At 42.7% G+C, this 15,239-nt stretch overlaps 1 protein-coding gene across 7 annotated transcripts in view; it reads right to left on the bottom strand.

Annotated features, from left to right (window-relative positions):
- The window catches only part of FAM228B (family with sequence similarity 228 member B), a 151,254-nt gene that overhangs the window by 133,399 nt on the left and 2,616 nt on the right, over nucleotides 1–15,239 (bottom strand). For 4 of the 7 annotated variants that reach the window (XM_033938741.1, XM_033938748.1, XM_033938743.1 and 1 more), the window contains exon 2: nucleotides 13,392–13,512. In XM_033938741.1, coding sequence (XP_033794632.1) covers nucleotides 13,392–13,505 — 114 coding nt within the window. In that variant the 5' untranslated portion in view covers nucleotides 13,506–13,512. Of the gene's footprint in view, nucleotides 1–13,391; nucleotides 13,513–15,239 lie in introns of those variants that run through there. The other 3 variants (XM_033938744.1, XM_033938745.1, XM_033938747.1) reach the window with 2 other exon arrangements.

Here is a 15,239-nt window from a genome sequence, read left to right as displayed (position 1 = left end):
GCCATGGAGCTGCATCCCCTCTATGCTTGGCTGCCAACTCTACTGTTCTCACCCTCTGTTCTCTGGAACAGAAAGTAACATTGGAGGAGGAGATAAGAGAAGCAGAGCCAGCAGCATTGGTATACAGGCTACAGCTCTATGGCTCTTTCATATTCTTTTGTTGCTAGTCTTTAGAAGCAACAGCAAGGGTAGTAGTGAGACAGCTTATTGTTGGGGCTGAGAAGTATATATAGAAGCTGAGCATCCCCCATGCATCCCAGCTAAATACCCCTTCTAACTCTTGGGGGTTTATGTTTCACTAATTCTTGTAGGGAAGACAGCTGGACTCAGATTATGGAACCCTGCAAGCCTGGTACTGTGACTCTACCCGCCCTTGAACTGAAGAACCGGTGTGCTGCCCTAGAAGTGGAGAAGATGAGATCATCCCAGGGAGAGGAACTCTATGAGTGTCAGGAGCAGCGCAGGCCATTCAGTGTGGCTCACCGCGCTACAAACTGCTAGTGCTAGTGCAGTTTGATAGAAGAAGCCCTAAATTTAATGCTAAGAAATGCAAGGTCATGCATTTGGGCTGCAAAACTCAAAGAAACAGTACAGTTTAGGGCAGGGATCTCAAAGTCCCTCTTTGAGGGCCGCAATCCAGTCAGGTTTTCAGGATTTCCCCAATGAATATGCATTGAAAGCAGTGCATTCACATAGATCTCATTAATATTCATTGGGGAAATCCTGAAAATACGACTGGATTGCGGCCCTCAAGGAGGGACTTTGAGACACCTGGTTTAGGGGGTGAAGAACTTATGTGCACGATAGAAGAGCGGGACTTGGGTATGATTGTATGTGATGATCTTAAGGTGGCCAAACAGGTTGAAAAGGTGATGGCAAAAGCTAGAAGGATGCTAGGGTGCATAGGAAGAGGTATGGCCAATAGCAAAAAGGAGGTATTGATGACCCTGTATAAGACTCTGGTGAGACCTCATTTAGAATATTGTATACAATTCTGGAGATCGCAGCTTCAAAAAGATATAAAAAGGATGGAGTTGGTCTAGAGCAGTGGTTCCCAAACCCTGTCCTGGGGGATCCCCAGCCAGTCGGGTTTTCAAGATATCCCTAATGAATATGCATGAGAGAGATTTGCATACCTGTCACTTCCATTATATGCAAATCTCTCTCATGCATATTCATTAGGAATATCTTGAAAACCCGACTGGCTGGGGGTCCCCCAGGACAGGGTTTGGGAACCACTGGTCTAGAGGAAGGCTACTAAAATGGTGCATGATATTCATCATAAGGCATATGAGGACAGACTTAAAGATCTCAATATGTATACTTTGGAGGAGAGGAGGGAGAGGGGAGATATGATAGAGACGTTTAAATAAAAAAATTGCAAAAAATGTCACTCACCAGCAGAGGGCTACCTCTCTAAGATCCAACACTGAAATTCAAAACAGGTGGAGAAAAAGCCTCAAAAATGTTTTAGCATTCAGCAATCATTGATGATTCACAGCTAGCATTCTTTTTCTTATCATGGGCAAAAAACTCGCACCCACAGCACTATGTAAAAAGATCTAAAGGGGAACACCCACTACTGTGCACAGTAATACTTTTATATAAACTGTTATTATTATTATTATTAATAGAAAAAACTCTTCGCAAATGACCATCAAAAGTCTATCTTAGGGAAAATGCTAAGTGTGTTATATATATGTACCTATGTTTTACATAAATGGTTTCTTTCTGGTGAGAGTCAAAAAATAATTTTAAGTGGCTGACAAGGGGTGCTCTCGATTAGACCATAGACAGATAAAAAAAGATTTTAAAAAGGAAAGATTAAGTAAGCCAGCAATTTTACACCAAGAGAAGGCTGGGGAAAAAAATTATATGAACCCTATATAGATTTCTGTGGTTTCTAAACTTGCATAGAATGAAAGAGTACAAAAAAGAAGGAAAGGGAGACGGTCAGACAAATAAAGTGTGCCGACAGCTGCTATCTTTCATGCGCAGCAGGGAAATTGATTTTAAAGCTACCTTTCTTGTTCCTGCATACCGGCCTTGCAAAATACCATAGACAGTGCGAGTGAACTGCAGATAGAAAATGAAAAGCTGGGTAGAGATGAATCATTAAAAGGTTTTACAACTGCATGTTAATCACTGTTTACTTAACTATGCTGTTAGAAAAACAAGTGTGTGACAGCTCTTCTTTGCTTACATACTAACCTTGCAAAGTGCTATAAACTGCGCATGTAAACTATAAAGGAAAAAGAAAGATAGATTGATAGACAGGCACTATAATAAATTTTAACCGGAGTGAAGTTTAAAGAAAGAAGTGCCAAAAGTTTGCGCATGAGCAAACCAAGCTATTTAAAGAGCTGCCGATGTACGTGATTTAGAAATGAATGAGGATTGCAACTGTTAACCCTGGAGTGTCAAGATCTCAGGGAAGGAAAAAAGTATTTCCATGGGGCTTACTTATCTGCAACTTGTGTTTATAGAAAAAATAATAATGGACCAATCCTAAATTGCTAGCATGAAATGGAAACTATATGTGTATTTAAATATTGGAAAAAGAAAATAAGGAACGTAATGGGGCTCATAATCGAAAGAGAAAAACATCCAAAAACTGGCCTAAGTCGGCACTTGGACGATCATAAACAAAAGTCGTCCAAGTGCCAATAATCAAACTGGGTTTTGGACATATTTCTAAACGACCTAGGCCTCCATAGTGCCGCTGAATGACCATCGCTAAAAGGGGCAGTTCAGGAGGAGTGTCAAGGGCGGGATTTGGGCGGGACGTGGGCAGGCTTAGACTTAGTCGTACAGCATGTATAACCGAAAGTTATACAGCCCACGATCGACGGAACTTGGACGTTGTGACTTAGACCAATTAAAACATGGTCTAAGTCACAAAAACCCACCTAAATTCACCAAATAAGCACTGCAAACATATAATACAGACCCCCCCCCACACTACCACAGTGATCATCAATCCCCCCAACCCCATAAAAAACGTAATCACATCTTTAAAATTCAGCCTCCAGACCATCATCACCTGGCAGCCTGGCATAGGAAAGCCTAGTCGTCCAGCACAGAGGCAGCTTAAGCTGTCTTGGGAGTGGGTTAGGGACTCATGGAGAGGAGAACCCATGCTCATAAGCCCCTGTAATCCCTGCATTGATACTGAAACATGTGCACTCCCCTATACACCCCCAAAACCCTTTTTTACTGGCATATAGTTGGCTCCTGCAGCCATAAGGGCTATTAGAGTGGTAGATAAGTGGGTCTAGGGGATTCTGGAGGTAGTTTGGGGGGCTCACCATGACCTATAAGGGAGCTGTAGTGAAGAGAAGACATGGCACCCTTTTTGTGAAGTTCACAGCAGTGCCCTGTAAGGGCACTATTTAGGTGCCATGTCTGGGTGTTCAGTCCATCACTTTGCAGACCCCTCCCACATCAACAGGGCTTGTTCTAGGCGTTTTTGACTTGGACGAAAAGTTGGATGAAAATGTGGTATAAAGATGGACGATCAGATTGGCAGGACGTATAGTTGACGATTTTCGAAACAAAAATATTTTGAATGTATTTTTTGAAAATTTGTCCTAGGCTGTTTTTTTACTGTGGACGACTTGCGACTTAGACGAAAACAGACTTAGACATTCTTTTCGATTATGCCCCTCAATGTATTTATGTGGTGGATGATAATTTGAATAAAAAGTGAGAATATTTATGAGACAAAGACAAGGAAATTAAGTGATATTAATGATATGAATGACATAAGATGTGAAAAATCAATAAGAACATAAGAAATGCCCGCACTGGATCAGACCTTGGGTCCATCTAGTCCGATGGTCCGCACCCGCGGAGGCTTAGCTAGGTGTTCCCTGACGAGGACCTTGGTCACTCGTATCCCTCAATGCGTCTTGCAAGAAGATGTGCGTCCAACTTGCCCTTAAATCCTAGAATGGTAGTTTACGCCACAACCTCTTCCAAGAGAGCGTTCCAGGCGTCCACCACTCGCTGTGTGAAATAGTACTTTCTGACATTTGTCCTAGTCCTGTCTCTCTTCAGTTTTAGTCCATGATCTCTTGTCTTTGTCACATTTGACAACATAAATAAAGTTGTTTCTTGCTCTATTTTGTCAATTCCTTTTAGTATTTTAAAAGTCTCTTATCATATCCCTGCGTATTCTTCTCTTCTCGAGGGTGAACAATCCCAGTTTACGGAGGCATTCATTGTAGCTCAAGTTCTCCATATTTTTAACTAGCTTCGTCGCTCTCCTCTGCACCCTCTCCAGTATTGCTATATCCTTCTTTAAGTAGGGAGACCAGTGTTGGACACAGTATTCCAAGTGTGGTCTGACCACTGCTCTATAGAGCGGCATTATGACATCCTCTGATCTACTCGTGATTCCCTTCTTTATCATGCCCAACATCCTGTTTGCCTTCTTAGCCGCCGCTGCGCATTGAGCCGACGGTTTCAGGGTCCTGTCTATTAGTATCCCCAGGTCCTTTTCTTGCTCGCACTTATCCAATGTTACACCTAACATTTTATATTCGTGCTCCTTGTTTTTTCTGCCCAGGTGCATCACTTTGCATTTCTCTATATTAAACTTCATCTGCCAGTTTTCTGCCCATCTTTCTAGTTGGTTCAAATCTCTCTGGAGTTCTTCGCTGTCCTTTTGTGACCTGATTGCCCGACTTAGCTTTGTGTCATCTGCAAACTTGATGATTTTACTGGTTGTTTCTTCTTCCAGGTCATTTATAAAAATATTAAATAAGATGGGCCCAAGAACCGAGCCCTATGGCACGCCGCTAGTTACTTTTTCCCAGCCGATAACTTCCCATTCATGCACACCCTCTGCATTCTGTTTTCCAGCCATTTGCTTATCCATCTTAGTATATCCCCTTCTATTCCGTGGCTTTGCAATTTTCTGAGAAGTCTTTCGTGTGGAACTTTGTCGAATGCTTTCTGGAAGTCCAAGTATATTATATCCACCAGTTCTCCGCTATTGATGTTTGTTCACCATCTCAAAGAATTGAAGTAGATTCGTCAAACAGGACTTCCCCTTCCTGAAGCCATGTTGACTGGCTCTCATCAGGTCATGAGTATCCAGGTGTCGGACTATGCTATCCTTAATTAGTGCTTCAACCATCTTCCCAGGGACCTATAGTTGCCCGGTTCTCCCCTTGATCCTTTTTTGAATATTGGGATGACATTTGCTATCTTCCAGTTGTCTGGTATCTGTCCGGTTTTAATCGACATGTTAGCCAGAGTTTGCAGTAGTTCTCCAATTTCTACCTTTAGCTCCTTTAATACTTTCGGGTGGATTCCGTCTGGTCCAGGGGATTTGTCACTTTTCAGTTTGTCAATCTGATAGTATATCTGGTCCAAATCCACACTCACTGAAGTGAGGTTCTCCTCAATTGCTCCCTTGAATATTTTCACCGTTTCGGGTATTGATGTGGTGTCTTCTTTAGTAAAGACAAATGCAAAGAAGGAATTTAACCTGTTTGCAATCTGTTTGTCTTCTTTGATACACCCTTTAATCCTTTGTCGTCAAGTGGGCCCACTGCCTCCTTTACAGGTTTTTTCCCTTTTAAGTATCTAAAAAAGGGCTTGAAGTTTTTTGCCGCTTGCTCTATCTTTTCCTCGTAATCCCTTTTGGCATCTCTTACCGCCTTGTGACACTTCTTTTGGTCTTCTTTATGGCTATTCCCTGCCTCATTTGATTGTTCTTGTTTCCATTTTTTAAATGAGTTCTTCTTTTCTCTTACTGCGTCCTTCACCTCTTTAGTTAGCCAAGCTGGTTCTCTTTTACTTTTCCTTCCTTTGGATATCTGCGGGATGTATAGATTCTGTGCTTTGGTGATAGTGTTTTTTAGTAGGGCCCATGCCTGATCGATTGTTTCGATTTCAGCTATCCTTTTCTTGAGCCGTTTTTTTACCATGGCTCTCATGCTGTCATATCTTCCTTTCTTAAAGTCAAAGGTCGTGGTTAGGGTCTTGGTTCGTTTCCCCTTCCCGATGTCGATTTTAAAGTTGATCATGCTGTGATCACTTGCCCCCAGCGGGAGCGCGACTTCTACTTCTTTTGTTCGTCCAGTTATGCCATTTAGGACCAAGTCCAAGGTGGCGCTCCCTCTTGTTGGTTCTCCCACCATTTGTTCTAGGAAGCAATCCCCTACCATTTCCAGGAACCTTGTTTCTTTGCCGCAGTTTGAGGTTCCTAGGTTCCAATCTATCCCTGGGAAGTTGAAGTCTCCCATGATCGTTACGTTGCCTGTTCTACATTCATGCTTGATTTCCTCTATCATTTCTGTGTCTGTCTTATCCGTCTGTCCTGGGGGTTGATAGAAGAGGTCAATCTTTGAGTCTGCTCTGTTCTGTCTAGGAATCCTTATCCAGAGTGACTCCAATCTCTTTTTGCCCTATTTTATCTCTTCTGTATAGTGTGGCCCACTGTAATGCAGAAAAGTCCTGTATATCTATCACAATGGCACCTCTCACCAATAGCACCCAGACGTGTGGCCCGGACTGGAGCCACCCTGCAGGACCGGATTCCAAGATGGAATCAAAAACAACACAAAGTCATTATCATCTATTTCTTCAAAAAAACATAAACATATTTATTATTCCTGAATTCAGGTAAGTAGTTTTCTTCAAACGTTTGTTACATTGGTCAGAATGTTCAAACAGCTTCCTCTCCCAAAGAGAAACAATTCAAATAGGACAAAGCCAGTATACTAACCAGTCTTTGCCTGGTCTTCAGAACTGAGGACACTTCAGCTGTGCCCAGGGTTTGTAGTCCAACTCAATCCAAACCCAGACTGCTACTACAGCAGGCAATTTTCAAAATCAAACAAAAAAAACAAAGCAACAATACAGTCTTAGGCATTTATCTTCACCTCCCAGAAGTGCCACAGTTTCTACAAGCCTCTGGCTAGTTCCATATATTGCCAGGAAAAAACCAGGGAGTGATAGGTTTTGCACTCAAACAGTCATTAGTTTGACTCTCACAGTTCCCACCCAAGATAACAGCAAAACCTCTCCCCATTAATCACTCCCCAAACTTGCAAACAAAATAGCAAGCACAAAAAAGAAAAAACATTCTCTAAACAGTCCAGCATCCAAAAATCACACTCACTGTTTAGAAATGGAGGCAAAGTCCACCTGCATTGCTTCAGTGTCTTGAGGAGCAAATTCTGACCAACCTTCCTCCAATTCCATAGGTAACTCTCCAGGGAACACAGGATCTTCAACCTGACCTTCCTCTAACACTTCCATTGGAACGGGGCCATCGCTCCTGCTTGGCTGAGAGGACTCTTTAGGGAGGAAAGGTTTAAACCTCCTCCCTAGCTGGCTTCCCTCTCTGTTCTTACACACAGGTTTAAGTACCTTGGGGAAACGCCCAGCTTTGTCAGCCCTGGCAGTGTTCCAAGGGCCTCTTGGGCTCCCCCGGTGGACAGTGTTATTATTATGTTCAGGAACTACCTGTCCCTTCCCAATTCCTCTCCAGGATTTCTTTTCTTCTCCTTTCTTCTCTGTCCTAACTGGGACCTGAGCAGGGAGAATCTCTGGCTGGTCACAATAGCTTGTATCCCTGTATTCATTTTCCTCGTTCCACCATGTTTCTGTTATGCCAATGATATCTAGTTTTTCGCGTCTTGCTAGTGCCTCTAGTTCCCCCATTTTATTTCTCAAGCTTCTGGCATTCATGTACATACATTTAAGCTCACTTTGTGCTCTCTTCTTGGTCTTTCTGTGCTTCCCAGCCCTTTTTGTGTTATTCACGGGATCTAATTGCGTTCCTTCTTTGCCTCCTTCGTTTGCATCATGCTCTTCCCCTTTATCTGAGCAGACATCTGTAGTTCATTCTTTAGGGTCACCTGTTTCCCGGGCCATCGACTGGATGTCAACTGTCGACTCTCCCCTGATTTCTAGTTTAAAGCCTTCTCGATGACCTTCTTCATGTTTCCAGCTAGTACTCTCGCTCCTTCCTTGGTGAGGTGTAGTCCGTCCTTTCTGTAGTACTTGTTTCTTCCCCAGAAAGCCGTCCAGTTGCGCACAACGTCAAAGCCCTCCTCTTCGCACCATCTTCTCATCCAGGCGTTGATTGCTCGCAGTTCATCTTGCCTCTTCCCATCTGCCCTCGGTACCGGGAGGATCTCGGAGATGGCCACTCTCACTTCCCTGACCTTCAATTTTCTTCCGAGTGAGCAAAGCTGCTCCTTCATTTCTTCCCTGTCATACTTCCATCCGTTCCCACGTGGACAAGCACAGCAGTGGCCTCTCCTCCTGCACTGTCTATGATCCTGGTGATTCTGATGGCCACATCCTTCACTCTTGCTCTGAGCAGACAGGTGACCAGCTTGTCTTCTCTTCCTCCCGCGATGTGGCTTTCCACGTTGCGTATGATAGAATCCCCTACGATGATTCCCATCTTCTTTATTTGGGGGTTCCATGTGGGTCATAAGTCCACATCCATGGCATAGGACCTGTCTTCCCTCCTCTGTGATACCTCCTCATACAGTCTCCCAGTACCACTAGGTGAGTGGTCGCCTTCAACTTCCACTTCAGTCTCTTCATCAGTTGCAGTGGTGCTTCCTCCCATCACACCTGGGCCTTCCTCCTGGGTTGTTTGGATCTTATTCTCCATCCCTGGGTCCTCCACATGCTGCTGGTGGGCTTCCTCAATGAATCTCTCCAGTTCCTCGATCTCTTCGCTGTTACTGGCCTCCACTAGCAACTGGCCTCCACTAGCAACTTCTCCTGTTTGCAGATTTCTTCTTTAAAGGTGAGTTCTTCTAGTTCTATCACTGTTCCCTCCAGCAGCTGGACTTGCTGTTTCAGGCTATCCAGATCCTTGCACCGATTGCAAACGTATGCCCTAGTCCCCGAGGGGAGGTAGTCATACATATTGCAGTCGGTGCAGAAGACTGGAAAGCTCATCTTCTGGCTTCCGTGGGCGATCATTTCTTGCTCTCCTTCTGAGTTGTCTGGGTTATTTGTGAACCTTCTGTCTCTATTGGCTGGCTGTGGTCTTGCTTTCTGTTTTCTGTCCCCCTGTGAGTTATGACTCTGTTGGTGCTGCTGTGTTTGTGGTTGAGTGTTCGTTCGAGGTGTGTGGTGTGCAAGAAGTGCTCCCTGTTGTGTGGCTAGGTAACTGAACTTGTTACTTATGATTTGGGATTCTCTGTTGATCAGCCTAGCTTCCTGGTTCTTTCCTTAGGCTCCTTCTTAAGGCGCTCTCGCTAAGGCGAGCGCCTTTACTGCTCGCCGAACAATTGCGCGCCGTTGGCTCCCCTCCTTTTAAGGGGGAATCCGGGGCTCTCACGTTACTGGTGACTCGTTGGGGTGGGCGGAGCTTCCTCTCGCCGCTACCCCATGCTGCCTGCTTTCACCTGCTTTCTCTCCCTCGCCTCCTCCTCGCTCTCTCCTCTCTTCTGCTGGTGCCTACTTGTGCCTGCTGCCTCCCCGACTCAGCCTGAAGCAAGTGCCCTGGCGCTGCGATTCTCTTCCTTTTAAGGGGGAGTCCGGGCGCTCTGACGCTACTGGTGACTCATTGGGAGTAGGCGGAGCTTCCTCTTGCCGCTACCCCACACAGCCTGCCTTCGCCTGCTTTCTCTCCCTCACCTCCTCCTCGCTCTCTCCTCTCTTCCGCTGGTGCCTGCTTGTGCCTGCTGCCTCCCCGACTCGGCCTGAAGCAAGTGAATGGAAAGCGTTTGATTGATGCTGTGAAGAACATAGGACACTTCCTGACAAATGCCTGTTACAGCTGGAACTGATAAACTTTAATTTTAACCATAACTTTGTGGACCCTAAATGATGAAAAAAGTATGTACACGTTTTCACTGACTAAATTGGACAATAGAAATTGCGTCAAAAATTAAAGTATAGATATGCACATAATATATTGTGGTATCTAAAGGATGAATTATATCAATTTGTATTTTTGTAAAAAAAAGCTTAAAAGCACGGTGTGTTGTATGAATAAATCATAATGTATTAAATATGATATAATAAAACACACTTAATGACAAAGGGATATTGTATCTATGATTGAAAATTTTAGTTTAAGTGCATGATGTAAAGGTACAACTGAATGAAATGAAACTTATCCAATTCTAATGTATCATATATATTCTCTATGGCAAATATTCACCTAGAATGTGAAATAGGAAATGATAATTAAGAACTACATCTTGACAATAATTGCATCATTATACATGTGAATAAAATGACATAAAAACACCATTTACCATGCATAATAAATGTACTTTATAAGTACATCAAGCCTAATGAGTGCCATTATTCAGGTCTGATGCAGGCCATTTTCGCTCTCTGGAAAGCCACTTTCATGGGTATTATTTAGTCAGTATCATGGCTTTTTTAAACTGATTCTCTGAAGAAGTACTAACAAAATGGATCCATCAGAGTCAGTTATTGTGGCCACTAAGATAAGTGGTTTTTCTATGAACTTTCTATGAACTCGGTTTTATGTGACTAAATTGTTATTTTGCATAGAATTGCCATTTTGCACAGATGCTTTAGCCATTAGTTTCATTATTTTTTCATTTTTTGACAATCATATTAACTAATTTATAAAAACTACTACTAATTTTTTTTTTCATAGTATTATATTAATTGTCATACTTAACAAATTATTATATTTATATCAAAAGGAAGGAGGCGGACCAATGATTGAAACCATTATATTGCATTTGTCAAATAGCCATAGGCTGTTATGAGACACAGCAGTACGGTCTGAGGTTTGCCTTCTTTCATTAACTATCTATCAGTACAACTGAATTGACGAATTAATAAATTAATCTTTTTTATTCCACTTTTGTTATATATTTGATATTTTGGTCATGGAATTTTTGCTTTTGTGTTTTGTAAATAGAGGCAAGGAATAAAATGAGATTACTACCATTCACCATGCATGATGAATGTATTTTATGATTACATCTTGCCAATGATGTGGAAAGCACATTAGATTAGTGAATATTGAATGGTCATATTAAATGCATTATAAGAACACACTGTAGTCTACTTCAGTATTTAGACCACATCGATGAACTGTATTCAAATCTTAAATAAATTGTTGTTCAATCCTCAAGAGGGTTTGGTCAGTATCTCCTCTTCTCAGTTTCTTTTCAATGGTTTTCAATACAAAAAAACTTTAAATCTTGTACTGTATGTTCAAACAATGGGAAACCAAAGGCGCTGTGAGAATTTGCCTTCTGATGTTACTCCGATGTTCTATCATTCTAGTTTTCACCATCCTTTTGGTCTTGCCCACGTAAATTAGATCACATGGGCAGAACCTTCGGAAAATAGAAGTAGCATATCGCATTTATGCTGATGTGCTGACGACATCCAATTTTTCTTTCCAATGTTAGACTGGAGAGTTAAGTTGAATGAAAGATTAGCTGGATGTATGAAAAGCGTGAATGAATGGATGGTGAAGCATAAATTGGTTCTGAATCTCGCAAAATCAGAAGTTATGTTGATTGGGAGAAAGGATGATCCACAATGGCCTAGAGATTAAGGTTTGCGACCAGATCTTATTGTTACAACGAAAGTTGAAAATTCTAGGAGTCTGGCTAGATTCAACACTCAGCATGAAGGATCAAATTTTGTCTGTAGTTAAATCTACCTTCTTCCAGTTGCGACTGTTAAGTCATTTAAATTTGATGATGTTGACATATGATTTCCGGATCGTGGTACAGTCTTATCAAAACTGGACTACTGCAATGCCCTTTATTTAGGGATTACAACAGTACAGTGCAAGCATTAAAAATGATCCAAAATGCTGCTGCAAGGTTAATCTGTGGTGTTAGAAAGTTTGAACACATAACACCTTGGTTGAAGAAACTGCACTGGTTACCTGTACGCTTACGTATTATTTTCAAGACATTAATATTGGTGTTCAAAGTCATCTACCATGGGATTCCTTGGTATTTATCGCAAACTATGGCAATCTATCGACCGCTTAGAACTCTGTGGCCTGATTGTCACTGACGGACTTCTCAAAAGTACATTATGAGAATATGAAAGCTTCTGCTATTTCCATCATAAGAGTAACGCTGTGGAACAAATTAACTGGACCGCAAAGAGCTCTGTCTGATATTCAGAAGTTTAAGAAAATGCTCAAAACTACACTTTTTATAGAAGCATTCCAATGAAAGATGTTTTCTGCCTAATTCTGGTTTCAGGATTAATGTATTGTGAAGAACTATGAACCAACTGTTTACATGGAATGATCTGTAATCTTTGATGTTTGTACAAGTCTTGTTTGCTTTATTTTATGTAAGTTGCTATTTGTAAAGCCGCCTAAGAATAGGCGATTGAGAAATTTTTTAACTAAATAATCAACCTCTAACAACTGGGGAAAATTTTGCTTTGTTAAAGATTTTCAGAATTGGGATGGGAGTGAGATTTCTCCCGGATCTATAAAACACTCCTTTTGTTCTACCCTCTCAAGAGTAAACATGAGGAACAGTAGGAAAATTTGTTAGACTTCACCTTAGACACTTAGAAATGAATCTCAAGCAAATCTTAAGATTTCCTCTATCACAACTAATCTGATTGAACATGGTTATAAGATATTATTTCAGTGGTATTATAATCCTGTTCAGCTTCGACAGATATATGGGTTAAGGATGGAAATCTGTTGGAGAGGATATGAATGAGGGGGCACTTTCGCCTATATTAGTAGGATTGTCCTAAGGTGCAAACATACTGGATAAGGGTGGTTAAATTGTTGGAAGATATATTACACATTACTCTCTCTTTGGACAAGTGGACTTTCCTACTAAATGGAGTACCAATAGGTAAATGGAAAATCCGAACCCCCTAGACCCACCCCCAGGCCCACCCAGTTCCACTTATCCCTGCCCTGTAATGCCCTAATCCCGTCCCCAATCCTGCTCTTGCCCCACCCCCCACTGCTTGCTCTTGTCCCTGCTCGAAGTAATTTGAGGAGGCTTTTCAAAACCCAGACAAAGTGCTGGGTTTTGAAAAGCCATCCGGACCCCCCGGACATATCCTCAAAACAGCTTACAATCTAATTATGATAGACACACAGGATAAACGTTAAATGCTTCAGATAGATCAAGGAGGATGAGGATGGAGTAGAATTCTTTGAATTTGGCCAGGAGCAGTCATTGGACACTCTAGCAAGGACAGTTTCCGTAGCCTTGCGGTACTGCTGGTTAGATTGATAAGGTGGGGGGGGGGGGGAGACAAAGCTTCAATGTTTTATGGTATGCTCTGTTTTCTCTTTCTATGCTCTACGAATTTTCTAAAGTTTGCATGTACTTTTATTGAAAGCAGAATAAAAAATACAAATTTTTAAAAAGAGAGAAAAGGATGACCTGTATTTTAGAAGCACCTACCTGTGAAAATGGTGGAATAGGGAGCTCTTCTTTTACGAGCTGTTCGATCTCTTCCTGGGTCCAGCTCATGGTTATGTTTCCTTTCCCAGAGCTGCTTTGCCGTATGGAAGTCATGACTAAACTGCACAAAGAACAGAATCATACTAGGCAGCAAGAAGATAAAAGAACTCATCCAGAGGTTAATGTACTGCTTCCAACTTTTTAAAAAGTTATGGGGGGGAGGTTCGGGATGGATGGGGGGGGGGGGCGTCTGGTGGCAGGAGGGAGTGGGCATTCCTCCTGCCATTTTTGGGAGTTCGGGGGAAGGATAGTGACTCAGGGGTGCCTGGCGCAAAGGGGGCAATGGTGTAGGGGTGTTCTGCATGACAGGAGGGAGTGAGCACTCTCCTGCCAATTTTCTTTTGTGCAGTATTTGTCAGGGTTATCGTGGAGGGCCTTTATTGGCAATGGGGGCCTTTGTTTTCTTTTTATGGAACAGATATTTTGCTTGTGTAACAGATGCAAAATATCTGTACCATTGAAAAAAATGAAAAAAACATTTTCTGATCGCCACAAGATGTTACTGCATCAATCGCTTAGCTACTTTGCATGGGGTTTTAGCTAATTTGCATGGCTAGATCAGAAAATGGGTGATCGAGGGGAAAAACACGCAATGGGCCGTTTTGTGCATCGGATTGGTAAAAGTGATTGTCACTAAAGCTGTGAAAACAGGTTTAGCGATGATCACTGACTTTAGTGCATCTATCCCTAGGTCGCATCTATGTTGATGAAGTTGTCCTCTCCATTCTCTCTTCTGCTATTGATACCCTCGTCCCTCCCATTTCATGTCCTGTAAGACATGCCAAACCCCAGCCCTGGCTTACCCCCAACATCCGTTACCTGTGCTCCTGTGCCTGAGCCGCCGAATGTCTTTGGCTTACATCCCGCACACATGCAGATTTCATACACTTCAAATTCATGCTGACGTCCTTCCAATCTAACCTCTTGCTTGCCAAACAAGAATACTACAACCATTTAACTAACCCTTAGTGGCAACCCTCACCATCTCTTTGCCACACTCAACTCTCTACTCAAAGTACCCACAGGTCCTATCCCCTCCTCATTTTTCCCCACAGATGATGGCAGAGTTCTTCTATGACAAGATTCACAAGATCCACCTTGAATTCTCAACCAAGCCACTTCCCCTACCACCCTTTTTCGGCTGTCCACTCTACCACCCTCCCTTCAACCCCTGCCACCATTCATCATAAAGGGATCCTTCACATGTTCATCTTCTAATGTGGTATACATATTCAGTGCAAAAAGTGCAAAGAGGCATGTTACATCGGTAAACAAGACAAATATTAAAGACCAGAATCAACCTACATACCATGTTTTCCTGAAAATAAGCCCTAGCATGATTTTCGAGGTAGGTCTTAATATAAGCCCTACCCCAAAAAATAAGCCCTAGTCACTGGCAGCAGCACCTCCCCCCCATCCCGCTGACCTTCCATCTCTTCCCCACCAACTGCGAGACCAAAATACCTCATAACAAACGTAATGTCGGTAGCAATCTAGACAGGCTGCTTCATGGCCTTCTCTCGCAAGGGGGTTCGTGTGCCATGTTGCTGATGATACCATCAGTGATGCAGCACAGGAACGCCCAGGCGAAAGAAGTCCGTGAAGCAGCTTGTCTAGATTGCTGCCAATGTTGCGTTTGTTACAATGCATTTCATTCTCGTGGTTAGTGGGGGAGAGATGGAAGGGTCAGTGGGGGGGGGGGGTGAGCAGGGGGGATGGGAGGGAGGAATAGAAGCTGTAAGGGTTCTGCTGCACAAGGGATAGGAGGGATAGAAGCTGCTCAAGTGA

The sequence above is a fragment of the Geotrypetes seraphini genome, chromosome 3 (genome assembly GCF_902459505.1).
Source record: "Geotrypetes seraphini chromosome 3, aGeoSer1.1, whole genome shotgun sequence".
Classification (NCBI taxonomy): domain Eukaryota; kingdom Metazoa; phylum Chordata; class Amphibia; order Gymnophiona; family Dermophiidae; genus Geotrypetes; species Geotrypetes seraphini.
Note: the sequence above shows the minus strand (reverse complement) of the source record. Positions and strands in the feature narration are given on the sequence as shown.